This window comes from Castanea sativa, chromosome 3, assembly GCF_040712315.1.
Source record: "Castanea sativa cultivar Marrone di Chiusa Pesio chromosome 3, ASM4071231v1".
In the NCBI taxonomy this organism is placed as follows: domain Eukaryota; kingdom Viridiplantae; phylum Streptophyta; class Magnoliopsida; order Fagales; family Fagaceae; genus Castanea; species Castanea sativa.
This window is the reverse complement of record NC_134015.1, coordinates 31,002,485-31,020,554: the sequence shown is the minus strand read 5'-3', so window position 1 is coordinate 31,020,554 and position 18,070 is coordinate 31,002,485. Positions and strand designations below refer to the sequence as shown.

The window sequence follows — 18,070 nt, the reverse complement described above, 5'->3', positions numbered from 1 at the left end:
CCATCTTCACTACATCACAAAAAACTGAATCTTTGAACTTCTTCCTACTTGAAAAGGAGACCATGCATCTCTTGGAAACTCTTATATCATTGCCTGTCTTAAGCCATGTCAATTTGTAGGGGTGAGGATGATCTTCAATCTTTAAACCAAGTTTATCAACAACTTCTTCAAACACCACATTTTCACAACTTCCCCCATCAATTACTAAGTTGCAAATCCTGCCACCAATATTACATGTGGTGTGAAAAATGTTGCTCCTCAACCAATCCTCCTGCTCTTGTTTTGGTGCTAACAAGGTCTTCTTCATTACCAAAGCCAAGCCTTCTTCCTCATCTGAGTCACCTATAACAATTTCTTCTTCATACATTGGAAATTCTTCATCTTCATGGTCTTCACAACCTTCAATCATCAAAGCTTTACCCTTGCCTTAAGCACTAACTCCCCCTTTCTTGCAATCTATGGCCTTGTGCCTAGCTTCTTCACACTTGGTTTGGCTACTCTAGAAGTTGAAGGCAAACTTACATTGTCAATCTTGAAAGGTTGTGCACTATTATTAGTTGGCCTTCCTTGAGTACTAACTTGGGTACTTCTGCTATCACCATAAGCTTGGAATTGCATAAAGGCTTTTCTTGCAAGTTGCTTCTCAAACATCAAGCCCTATTGTGAGCTTAAAAATACAGTCTACAGTTGGTGCAAAAATAAGGCATCTTAAAGTGGTGGTTTAAGACCACTCAAGAACCTTGCAACTATCTACTTTTCACTCTCATTCAGGTCTACTTGAGCTACCAGTTGATCAAATTCCTTTGTATACTCTTCCACACTGCCATGTTGCTTTAAATTATGCAGTTGTTTGTACAAGGATTGCATATAATTGAAAGGTAGAAATTGGCTTCTCATTTTCTGCTTCATCTTGCACCAATCTTGGATCTTTCTTTTACCCCTCCTAACTCTTTGAACTTGGAGTTGTTCCCACCAAGCTGAAGTTCTCCCTCTCAGCTTGATAGATACCAATTTCACCTTCTTGAAGTCTAGTATTTCATGGAAATCAAAGATTCTTTCCACTTGGTTAAGCCAATCCATGAATTCTTCATGATTCAAGCTACCATAGAACTCAGGTAACTCAATCTTGAAGTTTGATTCCCATTTTGGTTCTCCCCTTGGAAGACTAAGCACTTGGCTTAGAACACCTCCTCTAGGCTGACCAATTGGGTTACTAAAGTTGTTGTGACTATCAATTTCAGCATCTTCTACAGGTTCATCATCATTTCTAGGATGATAATGCCAGTTCCTTCCCACTTCCTCATTCAAGGCAACAAATTTCCCCCTTAGCAACTTCACAATCTGCTCCAATGTCACCTGGGGTTCTCCTTGGTGTGGTTGCAGCAGCTGCCTGGGTTGAACCTACACCTCAGGTTCATGTGCAAGAACACCTTTCTTGTTCCTTCTATTGTAAACTATTGGTGTCATCTTCACAAATTCTTAGGCTCACTAGTAGAGGATAAGAAAATGAAATCAAGATAAGATCTTGATAGGTTCTTGATGACAAATGAAGAAACAAATTGCAAGCCAACTTGAATCCTAAGGATCTCAAGTTCTGATACCAATTTATGATGGAGGAAAAAAAAAATTGATAAAAATGAAAGATGTTTTAGAAAGCTAAGTTGCTTAGAGAAAAGAATGAATGAACTAGCTCTTCAAAAGACACACTCTTGGAATAATATCTCATAGGTAGATTTATTAGATTCAAATTCAATTAGTTACAATGAAGGCAACCTTGCTTATTTATAGTTAAATAAGCAAGTTACTGAGTTAGTTACAAGAACCCACCATGTGGCTGCCATGTGATTTGGCCAAAAGCCTAACTAACTTATCACTTACAACCTATCAGCTAACTAACTTTCTGTTACAAGTGATAAAGGCTATTAAAAGTAAAACAAGAAATTACTTATTATACAACAGAAACTAGTAATAGATAGATTTAAAATTGAACTGCAACAAATACATTTTACTTACCCTCCACCAAATTGTGGAGCCAGAAACTTTTTCTTGTTGAGACTCCCTGAAGTGTTGTTTTGCACCATTCATGATGGCATCAATTCCTTCTCTACCATAAGCATTGACAACCTCTTCCAGTAAAAGTGCACCTATAAGAAGCAATATCTTATAGAAAAAAACTTCCATGAAAGCTCATGCCATAAGGGAGTATGAAGACAATTTTATTCTAGTTTAGGTTTATTTACTTTTAGAAGTAAATTGTACTAGTCCCTCCGTCCCAGTTTTTTTATCCTCCATTCCATTTTGGGATGTTCCAAAATATTGTCTTGTTTCTAAAATTAGAAGTCATTTATGCCCTTACTTTATTTCCAAAACCATTTATAAAGAAAACCAACGAATATTTAAAAAATCAATATTGATTAAAAAGATAAACTAGAATTTGTATTTGATGTAATCCAAAATTGCTTGGAGCCAATACCCAATAGTTTTTGTATTGTGGTAGTTGTAGATTTTTCAAATTTGATTAAGAGGATAAGTTAAAATTTGTGCTGTGTAATTTCAAAAATGCTAATACTGATAAGGAGCATATTTTTGTGCCTGTAATTTCAGATTTAATATTCCTATTTTTTGAAAAATTTAGGAAGCTTATATATATATTTTAGGCAAACAAGACAATAAATGATGTTCCCTTAAAAAGTTTGATTTTTGAAACTGGACAAACAAATTGGGATGGGATGGAGGGAGTATTACCGTTAGTCCATTGGATATTATTTTAGGTGTTATTTAGCTAATGAGGTTATTAGTTTCTTATTTAATGTCTTAGAGTCAAGTTTATTTTCGAAATTCAATAATTGGACTTTGGATCCAAAAAATTATGGTTAGTGTTTAGTCCTAGTAATCTATATAAATGTGTTATAGTACTTCAATGATTAAAAATTCAATTGGAATTTTCTTCAATGGCTTGGTGCTGATTCCAGTCTATCTAGGTAGGTCTTCCACCTTGCCTAGTATGGACTCCAAGCAACCCTAGGTGTTAATTCCAAGGTTTATTTTACAATTCTATTTATTTTCCAGAAAAATCCCTTGAAAAATTTGTGCAACTTGGTTCAGAGCGTTCTATGTTTTGTGTTATCATGTAGCCTCAAAAAATAAAATTAATTAAGAGTCCAAAAAACTAAAAAGTTTTATGCTGTTAAAATCTACCACAAATATTGATACAATTATATATATAGCATGACAAAAAAGACCAACAAATAATCATATTATTAACCCTTCAGTAGAATTTTATCTATAATTTAATAGTTAAAAGAGGGGAGATTTGAATCTTGGACATCTTTGAAGTGCCAATTGAGCTACAAGGCTCTTGGCGACCTTCAGAAGATGTATATGTCCATGAGATTGTTCAGAAGAACATCATGTCAGCATGCATCACTTTCATGATAATTCTACATTGTCCATGATTTCAACAATTTATAATAGATTTTATAGCTTTCCAAATTTGTGTTCATCTTGTCTCCATACCCAAAATGATCACAACAGTCTTAACAAAATAATAATTAACATATCCAATTAGATCAATATATTAAAACCCTTATTTCAGTCTACATAGACTTATATATATATATATATATATATATATATATATATAGAGAGAGAGAGAGAGAGAGAACAATTAAATATCACAACAATTCTTACCTGAAACACGACAGCTATAAGTGACATCATCCTCATCAGCAACAAATTGGTTAGCATCCACTGACCAAGTATGTACCTAATGACAAGTTATTTGGAAAAGAGAAGGAAAAATTCTATAAAAAGCAAACTCAAATCAAACATTTAAATATTGACTCAGATTCGATTAGATACATCTAGAAAATAGGAGATTTCATAAAAACATCTACTCCAAAGTGGTAGAATATTCAAAAGTAATGGATTTTCCTCTTGATATTAATTTCATTATTATTGCTATTAGCATCTATAGAGGGTTATGATTAGCCAATAAATAAAATGAGACAATGAGAAAGCGAATGATTTTATTGGAAAAATTTTCATAAAATATCTATTCATTTTTTACAATAAGTGTCAAACAACGTGGGAGGAGCTGGCAGAACTTATCATTGGTGGAATTTGACATGGTGTTTGGGAGGAGACTTTAATGTAATCTGCTTCCATCGGAGAGAGGTTAGGGGCTGAAAGTTATACTCGTTCTAGGTATGAATTTTCTGATTTTATCTCTCTTCATGAGTTGATGGATATCCCTTTGGCCTAATTCTTCCTCAGCATCTAGAATAAATCAGTTTCTCTTCTCTCCAATTTTGTCAGATTATTTCACATACTTCTCCCAAAAACGGTTGCCTAGAGTTTTATCAAATCACTTTCAAATTTTGTTGGAGGGTGGGAGTCAACATAGAGGTCAAATTCCTTTTCGTTTTGAAAATATGTGGTTGAAGGCAGGGAGAGGTTTGTAGACAAAGTGAAGGCTTGGTGGGGAGCTTATCATTTTCAGGGAACTCCTAGTTACATATTGTCAAAGAAGTTAGCAGCTTTGAAATTGGATTTTAAAAAAAGTGGAATGAAAAGTAGTTTGGTAATGTCACGGTTAAGAAGCAGCATCAATGCAGTAATTTGAATGCTTTAGATGTTAGAAGGGAGACTCACCCTCTAACAACCAAGGAAAATTTAGAACAAGTAAAACTCCGTACAGAAATAGAGAAGACCACTTTATTAGAAGAGATTAGTTGGAGACAAAAGTCTAGAGTGCTATACTTGAGGGAGGGGGATTCCAATATAAGATTTTTTCACAATATGGCCAATTTTAATAGAAGAAATAGCAGTATTGAGGAATCTTATGGTTAATGGAAATTTGTCTTCCAATCAGGATATGATTGCTGATTGTATAACTCAATTCTACATGAACTTATACACTGAGCAGCGAGTTGATCAACCTTTCCCAGATGTGTTGGAATTTCCAAGGACATCAGGAGCTAAAGCAGACTGGCTAGAGAGACCTTTTAAGGAGACAAAGATCTTTGCAGTAATCAAGGATTTTAATAGCGATAAATCACCTGTGCAGATGATTTTCCCATGGCAATTTCCCAATCTTGCTATAAGGTTCTCAAATCAGCTCTTTTGGTTGTGCCCCATTTTTATGCTAAAGGTCAATTTGAAAAAAGTTTGAATGCAACCTTCATTCCTCTCATTCCAAAAAAAAAAAAAAAAACTGCAAAAGTGGAAGTCAAGGATTTCCATCCTATCAACCTTGTTGGGGGGTTTATAAAATTCTCGCTAAAGTTTTGGCTACATGACTACGCACGGTCCTAGGAGATATCATTTCAGCTCCAAAAAATGCTTTTGTTTTGAACAGGCAAATTCTCAACTTTATACTTATTGTTAATGGATGTCTAGACAAAAGAATGAAGTTTGGTCTGTCAAGTTTATTATGTAAATTGGATGTCAAGAAGGTTCTTGATCATGTGAATTGGATCTTTCTTATTCACTTGCTAGAGCGTAGTGGTTTCTCTGATAAGAGGAGGAGGTGGATTTTCTTTTTCTTTTTTCTACTATTCGCTTTTCTATTCTTATTAATAGTTCTCCCTATGGCTTTTTCAAGGGCTCTAGAGGGTTGAGACAAGGCAATCATTTGTCACCCTTGTTATTTGCTTTGGTCATGGATGCCGTTGGTAGAATGTTTAATAAAGCTGTCCATGAAGGTTCGCTTGTCAAGTTTTTGAGTGGGTGATTTAGAGGGAAGATCTTTGGCGCTTTCTCATCTTCTCTTTGCTTACGACACTCTACTTTTTTGTGATGCCAACCTTGGTCAGAATTTGATTCTCCACATGGGGCTCATTTGGTTTGAGGCAGCTTCTGGCCAAAAAACAAATCTGGGTAAATCCAAATTGGTACCTATGAGAGCGGTTCATAACATCGAATTACTGGTGAATGTCCTTGGCTGTAAGCGAGGTACTCTTACAATGAAATAATTGGCTCTTCCTTTTGGTGCAAAATTCAAGGATGAGAAAATATGGAACCCAATTCTAGAGAAGGTTAAAAAGAGATTAGCAAGATGGAAATGATAGTACTTATCCAAGGGAAGTAGATTCACTTTAATTTAAAGTACTCTATCAAATCTACCTACTTATTTTCCATCCTTATTTCCTATCCCTACTTTTGTGGCTAATCGAATTGCAAAACTTCAACAGAACTTTTTATGGGGTAGTCTGGGGGATAAACCTAAATTTCACCTAGTTATATGGGCTACTATTTGTGCTCCTCTTTCTTCAGGTGGTTTGGGAATAAGGAATTTGAGACTTTTTAATGAAGCTTTGCTAGAGAAGTGGTTGCGGAGATTTGGACTTGAAAGAGATGCTCTTTGGTAGCAAGTGATAAAGGTGAAGTATGGATGTGTACGGGGTGTCTGGTGTACTGGTTCAGTTTTTGGTCCCTATGGTGTTAGTTTGTGGAAACATATTAGCCGGAGTTGGCCTTCTTTGTCTCATTATATTCTATATGATTTTGGTGATGGGTGAAGGGTGAAGGGTGAAGGGTGAAGTTTTGGCAAGACTAATGGTGTGGGGAGACATCTTTGGCTGTTAGTTATCTTGAATTATTCAAAATTTTCCGAGACAAGGAGGTAAGTGTGGCTAAGCTTATGAAGTTCACAATGGGGTCCTCTATTAGGATGTAAGTTTTTTTAGGGTTGTTCATGATTGGGAATTGGAGGCTTTGTCAAGCTTCATGGATACCATTTAAGGATCTTTTGTAAGGGGGATTAGGGAAGATAAAATGTGCAGGAACCCATATAGAAATAAGGGATTTATGGTTAGTGCTTATTATCGTATTTTAGTTGGCCCAAGTGATCTTTTTTCCCTCAAAAAAGCATATGGAAATTGAAGATCCCTTCTCAAGTGGCTTTGTTTTTTTGTATGGACTGCTACTTTGGGAAAATGTCTGACGATTGACAATTTAAGAAAAAAGAAGGTTTGGATTTTCGATTGGTGTTATATGTGCAAGTGTAATGATGAATAGGTTGACCATCTTTTCTTTCATTTCCCATTTCTATGGATCTGTGGTCTACAGTTTTGGGTTTATTTGGAGCAAGTTGGGTTGTGTCTAATTCTGTTGTTAAGCTCCTAGCTTGTTGGCAAGGTTGGTTTCGTCGTCCTTGAAATGGACATATATGGATAGTTGTTCCCCATGGTTTGCTAGGGTGTCTTTGGAGGGAAGAATAGCAAGTGCTTTGAAGATAATGTGAAATTCATGCCATACCCCAAGTTATTTTTCTTTAGATCCTTATTGGATTGGTTGTCAACTTTGCGAAACCAATTCTTATCTTCTATTCTAGATTTACCTAATTTATGTAATTTTTGTACTTGATTTATTTACCCCCTATACACATCCTGTGTAGTTAGGTGTCTCCTTTGTTATATCAATAAATCTTATTACTTATAAAATAAAAAATAAAAAATTTGTTCAGTTTTTCATAACAACATAACAACCTAGAGAAGCACCCAAATTGTGAGCAAAATAGACTATTTTTTCATTTTGCATATAAACATTGCCAAGAGCCTTGTAGCTAGTTGGCACCTCTTAGTATTTCCAACCAATAGACACATCTAGGTTCCAATCCCTCCTACCTTGTTGTAATTATCGAACTATCAAATTATCAAAACAAAAATAAATAAATAGAGAAGCACACATTCAGATCATCATTTAAAAATAAAAAAAAAATATATATATATATATATATTACAATAAACCAATTGATGCAAGATTACACCCAGAAATTATTTCAAATCTAATTTTGGATTTTCATTGGATAATTTTATATTTTAAGTTTTTATTTGTTTAGTTTGAGTTATGATAGGGACTAAATTTCATGTTCTTAGATAAGGATTAGTTTAGTATTTGGATTAGTATTTGAGTTCAACTAGGATTAGTTGTTAATCTTTATCTTTTATTTACTTGTTTATCTTTATCTTTTAGTTATTGGAAGGTCTATAACCTACCTCTCCCATTCTCTCCTCTCAATCTATTCTAATACAATGGAAAATATATTTGAGCTTTTTGAATCAATTAGTTTTTTTTTTTCAATTTAAAAAAAAAAAACAAAATTATTAGCAAAAGCCCAAAAATTGGAAGACCAACAGTGCAAACCCAGGACCAAAATCCAGACCAGACTGACCAGGACCAATTGCATCCGGACCTGTTGAGACCAGTCACTTGTCCGGTCAGATTTGGTCCAGGCTATTATGGAACTAGACAGATCAGTCTGGTACCAAAAAAAAATAGCAAAAACCGCACCAGACCAGACCGTTTAGCACCCCCATACGTTCTTAATTTGTAAGGGTAGTCACTAAACAGATTTCCTTAAATTACAATTTCAAAACATTCTGAACAAAACAGACTATTTTTCCACAATTTGCACCCAGGGCCAGAACACTCAAAACCTATGAAAAAAAGAAGTGTGTTTTGGTGTGTGGGTTCTATTTTTTCTTCTTTTCTTTTCTTTTTTGGTTGTGTGGGGTTTTTTTTTAATTGCTCTCATCACAAGCTATAAAGTCAATTGCAATCCTATCCTAAACATCAAAAATGTTCAGTCCTCTATCCAATGAGGTCAGTTGCACCGTAAGCTCAAAATTTTACAAATATCACCCTTAGACTTTGATGTGTGTCAATTTGGCCCGTTGACTTGAACAATTAACCCCCTGGACATTACGTTTGTGGCAAATCAAACAATTTGTTAGTATTTTTCAGGTAAAGCCTAACTGATGTGCATAAGGTAATAATGGTTTGGGAAAGTCATATACTGTCATATTCTGTTTACAAGCAAATTATGATGGGAGTTCATTGAATTTTTTTTATGAACCTTAACAAATGTAAACATTGCTGCAATTCAACATAATTATGTCTATGGAAATGTGGTTTACTAGTATAAAACACAGAATTACCTGCTGTTCAGTCATTTGCAGAAAGGCAATAGTATAATACACCAACTCCGTGATATTATTTGCAACAACCTACATCAGCAATGTTTGATTTATAATAGAGAGCAATAAAGATGAAACACAATCAGGTTCCAAAACATAACCATACCTTTGCCAGTTTTGCACTACCCATGATGGTCAACAGAAACTCAAACAGCTGTACATGCAGTAGTACATGCATAAGAAATCAATCTTTTGAACAAATACAAAATAATCAATATGGCAAGAAAACCAAATGCATCACTTGTAATGGATTAATATGCAGTTGGAGATTGACGCAGGCTGCAAGAAGCCAATTTCATTTTAATTTTAGTTTATTTATTTTTTAGTGTGGAAATTTTGTAATTTTCTAGTTTCTGGGCATGGGCTTTTTTTTTTTTAATAAGTGATAACTTTATTGAGAAAAAGATTTACTTCATGTTCACAATGAAAGGACACAAAGTTTCCAAGAAATTACAAATAATCAAACAAAAAAACTAAGAGAATTCTGAATTCAAAAATGGAAGTATAATGAGTGAATCCCCAAACCCAAGCCCACTCAAAAAAGGTGCATAGGAAAGAGGATTTCAATTGCTCTAGGGATTTCTCGGTGTCTTCAAACGTGCAAGAATTTCATGCCTTCCACACTAGCCACATCAAACAAAACGGTGCCATATTTCAAACGCCTAAATAGTATTTTCCAAACCAACTCCTCCAACTACTAAGTAGTGACACAACTGTTGGAGTCACCACCCAGTGAACCCCAAACATCCGAAAGACTTCACTCCACTACAAAAAAACATCACAATGGAGCAATAAATGTTCCATTATTTCCTTGCTATAGGAACATAAACGACACCAGCCCACTAAAGAGAAACCCCTCTTATCATAGTTCCTATTCATATGCTGCTACCCATAGCATTCTGGGTTATGTTCCTCCTGGATACAATGCCTTGAGAACAACACTTTTGCAAAGAGAAATAGCTCATGTTGAAAGACTTCTGAAACCAATTAAGGACTCTTGGCTTGAACATGGTGTAAGTATAGTTTCTGATGGATGGTTAGATCCACAAAGGAGGCCTCTTATTAATATTATGGTTGTATCAGATGGGGGTCCAGTGTTTATAAAGGCAATTGATGGGTCAAGTGAGTTCAAAGACAAACATTATATTGTTGGGGTGTTGAAGGATGCTATAAAAGAGATGTGGGATTCAATGATAGAGAAGGTGAAGGCAGCAATATATCGGCTCATTTTGGGGTGTGGTGTATGATATACTCATTGATCGATGGACTAAAAATTGTACACCACTACATTGCTTGGCTCCTTAAATACTAAGTAACTACTTTTATTTTCTATAGTTCCCCCTTTTAGTAAAACACACGTTTCATCTATATTCGTTTTTTAGTCTTTAACTAGGTATTACTCCATTGAATGGCTTTCAGAGAATCCAAAATGCATCACTCTACATCGGGATCATGAAATTTCTATGGAAAGGAGCAAGTGTTTGGATCGATACTTTGAAGATGAGAATGACTTAAGGGTGGTGAAAGTTGAGTTTGTTGCATTTTCAAGAGGGAGGTTTCCTTCACCAGATGTCTTGACAGATAGGTGGGCCTTACAACCTTTGATTTGGTGGCTATACCATGGCTCCTCATTTCCAACTCTTCAAACCCTTGCCTTTAAACTTCTTGAACAACCTTGTTCATCCTCATGTGCTGAGAGGAATTGAAGCACATACAAATTCATTCATTCCTTAAAAAGAAACAAATGGCTCCTGCATGCACTAAGGATTTGGTATATGTGCATTCTAATCTTCGACTCTTGTCAAGGCACAATGAGGAGTACGTAAACATAGCAACAAAGATGTAAGATATTGCAGGAGACTCTTGGAATGAGAGCAACATACATGGAGGAGCTGGAATTCTTGAGAATGTAGCCCTTACACTTGATGAGCTAGAGTTGGAGGCCGTGGTTATTGGGAATGCTAGCACTAGTGCAACTACTAGTGAAAGTGAAGTTCGAAGTGAAGCTATTAATCTTGATGATGATGATGGTGTTGTTTGATTGTCTTGTTGATTATCTTTTATTTTGTTTTAGTTTCAAATTTGTGAGTTGTATTCTAATTTCCGAACATCATGAAATGTTTTAGTTTGAAACTTATGAGTTGTATTTAATTTATGAACATCATGTTTTAGTTATTATCTACTATTACTCTTAAATTTGGTATATATTCATATAATGTGAAAAAATATGCTTAGCAATATACTAAAAATATAAATAAAAATATTTTTAATAACTTTTTAATCGCCGCACCCCGCCGCACCCCACCGCACCTTACTTATTCAAAAATTGCCAAGTCTCGCACTTGCACCCGAATCCGGAAACGCAGCCGTGCTTCATAGCTTAAAACCATGCAAACACAGATAAGTTTGTTGCCTTTTAAACCCTAAAATCTAAAAGTTCAAAACCCTAAACCACTCATCCATCAAATAGCTATAAATCCCCATAAAAAGCCAAAACACTGTTCACAGTTATCGCCCAGGAACAGCAACCCAGAACCCAGACTTTGGCGTTTCCCCTTTATTTTTACCCCAAATCCTACAATTCCTTTTCAACATTAAGGCCCTATATACCTTATTCTTTTCCAGCCTTTGTTCCCACCAAAACCTAAACCTAAATTACTCCAAATATTAACTGCCCAAGAACTTCCAGACCTGACCTAGGAATTTTAAATCGAAATGATCCTAAATTACTCAAAATATCAACTACCCAAGAACTTCCAGACCTGACCTAGGAATTCTATATCTGGATTGACTGTGTTCTCCTTTATCCTATGTTATGGAGATGCAATGTTGCATTGCACAGTACACAATTTCCAAATATTTTCTGCTGCTCCAAAAAGAGAGAAACATGGCCAGTTACATAGTTTTTTAGGAAATGTGTCACATTGGAAGTTGGTTCTTATTCAGCCAGTTCAATATTGGGATCTGGAGCTAAACGCTCTTTCTTGACTGCTATATGAGGTGCAAGACGTAGTGTTGGTGAAGAAATCATGCATGGGAATTACAATAGGCCATTGGTTTTGAACCCACGATCTCACCCCACCCATCCTTGTTGAAGGAAGTGCCATTTCAGCTAGAGATCATTGCCCAAAAATAAATTCCAACAGAGGCTGTATTATTCAGCAAAAAATATCTTCATCTGGAGAATAGTTGGGATTTCATTTTGTCGATTGGTGTTGCATGTGTTGCTGTTGTGAGGAGACTATGAATCATTTGTTGATTCATTGTGAGAGGGCTTGGCAGTTATGGTATTTTGCCTTTCGATCTTTTGGGGTTTCCTAGGTCTTACCAAAAAATCAAAAACAGTGTTTGATCTTCTTTTTGGTTGGAGGAATTGGCTGAGGAAACACTCATCAAACATTTAGAAGGACCATTGTGGTTGATGTGGTGAATATGGAGGGAGCGTAATCCTCATATGTTTGAGGATGTGGATAATTCTAGAGATCAGTTGCTTGCTTCGTTCAATGGTATTTGTTTTGGACTGTCACTCAGCAAGAAGAAGTGTTTTCGAGATCATCATATATGGCTTTTTAAGGCAAAAATGTAGAGGATCAGTTTGAATGGGCTTTTACTGGTATTTATGGTCTAAACTGCCCATGATCGGCGAATGCTTTGGGAGCAGTTGGCTAGAATTTGTAGTTGGTGGAGTATGCCTTGGTGTTTGGGTGGTGATTTTAATGCAGTGCGATTTCTATTAGAGCGTTCTGGTTCAAGTACCTTTACATCTGCCACAATTGATTTTTCAGATTTTATTTCGGAACAAGGTCTTATAGATTTGCCTCTGGAAAGGGGTACATTTACTTGGTCTAATTCTAGAGAGGTGGCTTCGCACTCTAGGCTTGACAGATTTCTACTATCTTCGGATTGGGAAGAACATTTCCGAACATTCGTCAAAGATGACTCCAAAGGTTGCTCTCAGATCACTTCCCAATCCTTGTAGAAGGGGGGAATTTTCAGAGGGATAGTAGGTCATTCCGGTTTGAGAACATGTGGTTAAAGGCAAATGGTTTTGTGGACAAAGTGAGATCCTGGTGGGAATCCTACACATTTCGAGGTTCCCCAAGCTTTTGGATTGCAAGCAAACTAAAAGCTTTGAAGCTGGATTTAAAGAAATAGAATGAGGAATTTGGGAATGTGGAAAGTAGATGCGCAAGTTGTGGAAAGATCTAAACGATTTAGATTTGATTGTAGATTTCTGTCCTGTAACAGATGAGGAGATATTGGAGAAGGATTGGCTTCGCACTAAGCTTGAAAAGGTAACCCTTATGTAAGAAATTTGTTGGAGACAGAAATCTAAGGCGCTCTGGATTCGAGAAGGAGATAGAAACTCTAAGTTCTTCCATAGAACTGCAAATCCTCATAGAAGATTTAACACCATCAACAATTTGGTGGTGGAGGGTGAATTGACATCAAATCCAAGTTCCATGCTTGCATTTCCCTCTTTTACAAAAAAGTTATATTCCGAGAATGAAGGGCAAAGACCACTCCTTGATGAAGTGGAATTTTCTAGGATTTCCAGAGAGGATGCAGCCTGGTTGGACATGCCCTTTGAAGAAAAGGAAGTCTCTGGTGTTATCAAAGATTGCAATGGTGACAAATCTCTGGGGCCAGATGGTTTCTCAATGGCTTTCTTTCAGGCTTGTTGGGACTTTTTAAAGCAGGAAATTATGGAGCTCTTTGGCAACTTCCATTCCCAAGTTGTTTTTGAGAAAAGCCTTAATGCCACCTTCCTTGCTCTTATTCCAAAGGTCAATGTTGTTAGCGTGAGAGACTTTAGACCTATTAGCCTTGTGGGTGGCATCTATAAGATCCTATCCAAGGTGCTAGCTAATAGGCTAAAAAGGGTTATTTCGAGGATTATTTTTGAAACCCAAAATGCCTTTGTGCTGAATAGGCAAATCTTGGACTCGGTTTTAATTGCTAATGAATGCTTGAATAGTAGACTGAAGGCAAGAGTTCCAGGTGTTTTATGTCAACCAGATGTGGAGAAAGCATTTGATCATATAAGTTGGGACTTTCTCATGTATATGCTACAGTGATGTGGGTTATCTGAGCAGTGGAGGAAGTGGATTTTGTTTTGTATTTCCACAGTGAAATTTTCTATTTTGATCAATGGTAGCCCTAAAGATTTCTTTGGGAGTTCTAGGTGACTATGTCAAGGTGATCCACTATCTTCGCTTTTATTTGTTATTGTGATGGAAGCTTTAAGTCGGCTATTAGATGGGGCTGTTTTGGCTGGTCATATCTCAGGATTCATTGTGGCTCCCAAATCTCATACCCTTTAATGATGACTCATCTCCTTTTTGCAGACGATACCCTAATTTTCTACGATACTTTACCTACTCAAATTGGAAAATTGAGACATTTTAGCTTCATTTGAGGCTGTGTCAGGGTTGCATATTAATCTAGCTAAATCCGAATTGGTTCCGATTGGTGATGTGTTAAATATGGGTGAGCTGGTGGCCATTTTAGGGTGCAGGAAGTCCTCGCTGCCAATGACTAACTTAGGACTTCCGTTGGGAGCTAAATTTAGGGATAGGGAAATTTGGAACCCTATTCTTGAAAAAATGGAGAGAAGATTAGCAAGCTAAAAGTGTTTGTATTTATCAAAAGGTGGTAAGGTTACTCTACTTAAAAGCTATGAAGTATAGGTGCGTTTCCAGATTCGGGTGCTAGTACAGGTGCAAGAGTAGGACTTGGCAATTTTTGAAAAAATAGAGTGCGGGTGTAGCAGGATGCGGCGATTAAAAAATTATTACAAATAATTTTATTTATATATTTTATGTATTGCTAAGCATGCTTTTTTATATAATAATAATAATAATAATAATAACAACAATAAAAAAATAAAAAAAACAGATAGATAGTGATAAGTACACAAAAGTTTTTGACACTTGAATTATTGACAAAGATATTAAAATAGATGAAGGTTCCCATAGATAAATAAATAATAATAAAATAAAAGATGTGGCTTAGTGGCTCACCTATTTGGTTAGCCCAAAAACAAAATAAAGAATATATGTGGCTAGTACTAAAATAGGTGTAGCTTCTCATTAAAAAAAAAGATGGCTCAAGGCTCATGTGTTTGGTCAGAGAGGCAAAAAAAACAAAATAAAGCCTCTCTGACCAAAGGCATTTAAACATCCTTTTCAAAAAAAAACAAAAACAAAAACAAAACTTATCAAAAAAAAAGGAACAGAACAAATGCAGGGCTCGCAAAAAAGAAGGAAGAAGAAGACGAAGCAAAGGAGAAGAAGAAGAAGAAGAAGAAAGGGGTAAGGCCGGTGAAGACGGCGACAGCGGCATATCAAGTATTTTCGATTTAAGTTTTTTTTTTTTAACCGGCCGATTTCCTTTTTCCAGCTGAAACATACCAATATTCGGCCAATATGATCCGATTTGGCCCGAATCGGCATAAATCGGAATGCATCGAAGCCAAATCGGCGCGAGTCGGTGCGAATCCAAAAATGAAAAAAAAAAAAAAAAAAAAAAAAAAAATTCCAACACAGCACCGACACGCAGGCAACAGCGTCGCCTGCCGCACCCCACGTCGAACATAGGTTCGGCGGCCATTTTGCCGCATCGGTGCATCATAACTTAAAAGCACTCTCTCAACTCTGCCTACTTATTAACTATCTCTCTTTCCTATTTCGGTGGATGTTGCAAATCACATTGAGAAACTCCAGCGGGATTTATCATAGGGTGTTATTGATGATTCCCACAAATACAATCTGGTTAATTGGGCCCAGGTGTGTAACCCCTTGAAGTCTAGTGGATTGGGTGTGCGGAATTTGAGAAAATTTAACCAAACTCTGCTTGGTAAATGGTTGTGGAGGTACAGCATAGAGACAAACCACCTGTGGCGGTAGGTTATCAAGATCAAGTATGGGAATATTTGGGGTGAGAGGTGTACAAAAGAAGTAACAGTTGCTTCTGGTGTTAGTATGTGGAGAGCTATAATACAAGGCTGGCCAGCTTTCTCTAAATCCATCATCTTCAAAGTTGGCAATGGTAGTAGAATTAAACTTTGGCATCACTTGTGGTGTGGAGATCATACTCTTCAAGAGGCATTTCCAGATCTTTATAGCTTTAGCTGTAACAAGGATTCCTATCTTGCGGATGTCATGTCTTTTCCTAATCCACAACTATTTTGGGATCTTCGATTCTATAGAGAGCTCCATAATTGGGAGACGGAACAATTTGATATTTTTTGGAATCTTATACACTCTATGACCTTTACTGGTGAGGGGCAAGACAAACTTTGCTAGAAGTCGACAAAGAATAAGGGCTTTAAGTTTAGTGAGTTCTATTTATCCCTCTTCTCGACCCATGACAACCTCTTTCCGTGAAAACCTGTGTGGCGCTCAAACATCCCTCCTAGAGTTGCTTTCTTTTCTTGGACTACCGCCTTAGGCAAGATTTTGACACTTTATAGATTGTGGAATAAGGTGTTCTCGTCATGGATTAGTGTTATACGTGTAAAAGAAGTGGGGAGTTGGTAAGCCATCTTCTTCTTCATTGTCTCATTGCTTTCAAGCTATGGTCTATGGTTTGGAGCCTTTTTGGTGTGATTTGGGTGATGCCTCAAAGTGTTGCGAATTTATTTGCTTCTTGGCAGGGTCTATTTGGTAGACAGCGCATATAGACCTATGGCGGGCTATCCCACATTGTGTGTTATGGTGTCTTTGGTGGGAAAGGAACAAGATGCTTTGAGGGGACAGAACGATCGATTTATGAGATTAAATCTCTCCTCCTACGCTCTTTATTTACTTGGTGTTCTGTTTTCAATTCTTTTTCTTGCTCTAATTTTTTTGTTATGCTTGATCATTGTAATTTCCGTTCTTGATGTAATCCTTTCCATGTACATTCCCAGTGTACTTAGAGCTTTTGATTTATGAAATATCCTTATTTATCAACAAAAAAAAAAAGGCAAGGAGAAGTCCATAGGAGAGATCAAAATGGGCTTTTTTATGGTCTTGTATGATTGGTTGCTATTCATCGTACTTTAGGATATTCAACTTCTTTTTCAGCTTTTATTGACATTTAAATTTTAGGATTTGATTTGTTACTACTTTTTTTTTTCCTATGCCCTTTCATATAGTCACTATAGCTTTCATTTTTTTTCCTATGCCCTTACATATAGTCATTATGTATTTGGCTTCCACCCTCCTATGAAGCACTTCTTAAAAAGATTTATTACTTAATATGAAATATTTATAGACGTTGCTGCCTGCAAGATGCATCATTATTGTCACCTGGATAACATATGAATCAAGGCTCTTCTCTGCACCATCAGAGTCATATCTTCCCTCAAATGAATCTTCTGTACCTTCAATAGATGACCTCACATACACTCCAAGAGAAGATACAAATGTTGCCCACAATGGTCTGATAATTACTGGCAAGAGAAAGTGTGTTAGATACATGCATACATACATACCTTTCACAAATATAATGAGAAGAACTTAAAAATAAAATAAGTAAATTATTAGTTTCAACATCAACTAATACACAGCAGCTGACTTACCCATAAATTCACTTTCAGTAAGGCCAGGGAGATTCTGAACAAACTGATTCAAACACTTCAAAACCTAATGGCAACAAGAGATATTCAATTACTAATTCTTACTGATGTACAATGAGTACTCACATTTTGATGCAGATTTTGATAAAAGCACCACACCAACCTCCATTCTGATGCTCCAATCATTAGGATCTTCAGATTGCACTGGATGTTCTAATATAATAGAGAATTGATCCATCCATGGTTTAAGCATAGGTCCTATTAATGCAGTGGTTTCTGTCTGGACATAAACTACTTGATCTGTTAATCATAATAAAACAAGCTAAATCCGACCACACTTCAAAAATATGCACAACTAAGATCTAACGTCAAGAACATACCTTATATACACCACTCATTGCCACCAGCATAGAGGTGCAATAATAAACTATCGAAAGCGCTTTAGTGCGTATGTATTTTTCATATACCTGAATATAAAAGACCCAGAATTAACTGCATAAGCAGCGTAAACAAGAGAAATATGATC

The 18,070-nt window shown here is 36.2% G+C and overlaps 1 protein-coding gene across 10 annotated transcripts in view; it reads right to left on the bottom strand.

The window, feature by feature from the left end:
- Positions 1-18,070, bottom strand: part of LOC142628275 (uncharacterized) — a 61,217-nt gene that overhangs the window by 23,602 nt on the left and 19,545 nt on the right. For 8 of the 10 annotated variants that reach the window (XR_012843009.1, XM_075802362.1, XM_075802353.1 and 5 more), the window contains 8 exons: positions 17,925-18,011; positions 17,708-17,824; positions 17,548-17,611; positions 17,276-17,418; positions 9,088-9,135; positions 8,943-9,011; positions 3,691-3,766; positions 2,014-2,144 (listed from right to left, as the gene is read on the bottom strand). Coding sequence is in view for 9 of the 10 variants with exons in the window: in XM_075802362.1 (XP_075658477.1) it covers positions 2,014-2,144; positions 3,691-3,766; positions 8,943-9,011; positions 9,088-9,135; positions 17,276-17,418; positions 17,548-17,611; positions 17,708-17,824; positions 17,925-18,011 (735 nt within the window). In the remaining variant the exon portion in view is untranslated. Of the gene's footprint in view, positions 1-2,013; positions 2,145-3,690; positions 3,767-8,942; positions 9,012-9,087; positions 9,136-17,275; positions 17,419-17,547; positions 17,612-17,707; positions 17,845-17,924; positions 18,012-18,070 lie in introns of all 10 variants that reach the window. The other 2 variants (XM_075802361.1, XM_075802354.1) reach the window with 2 other exon arrangements.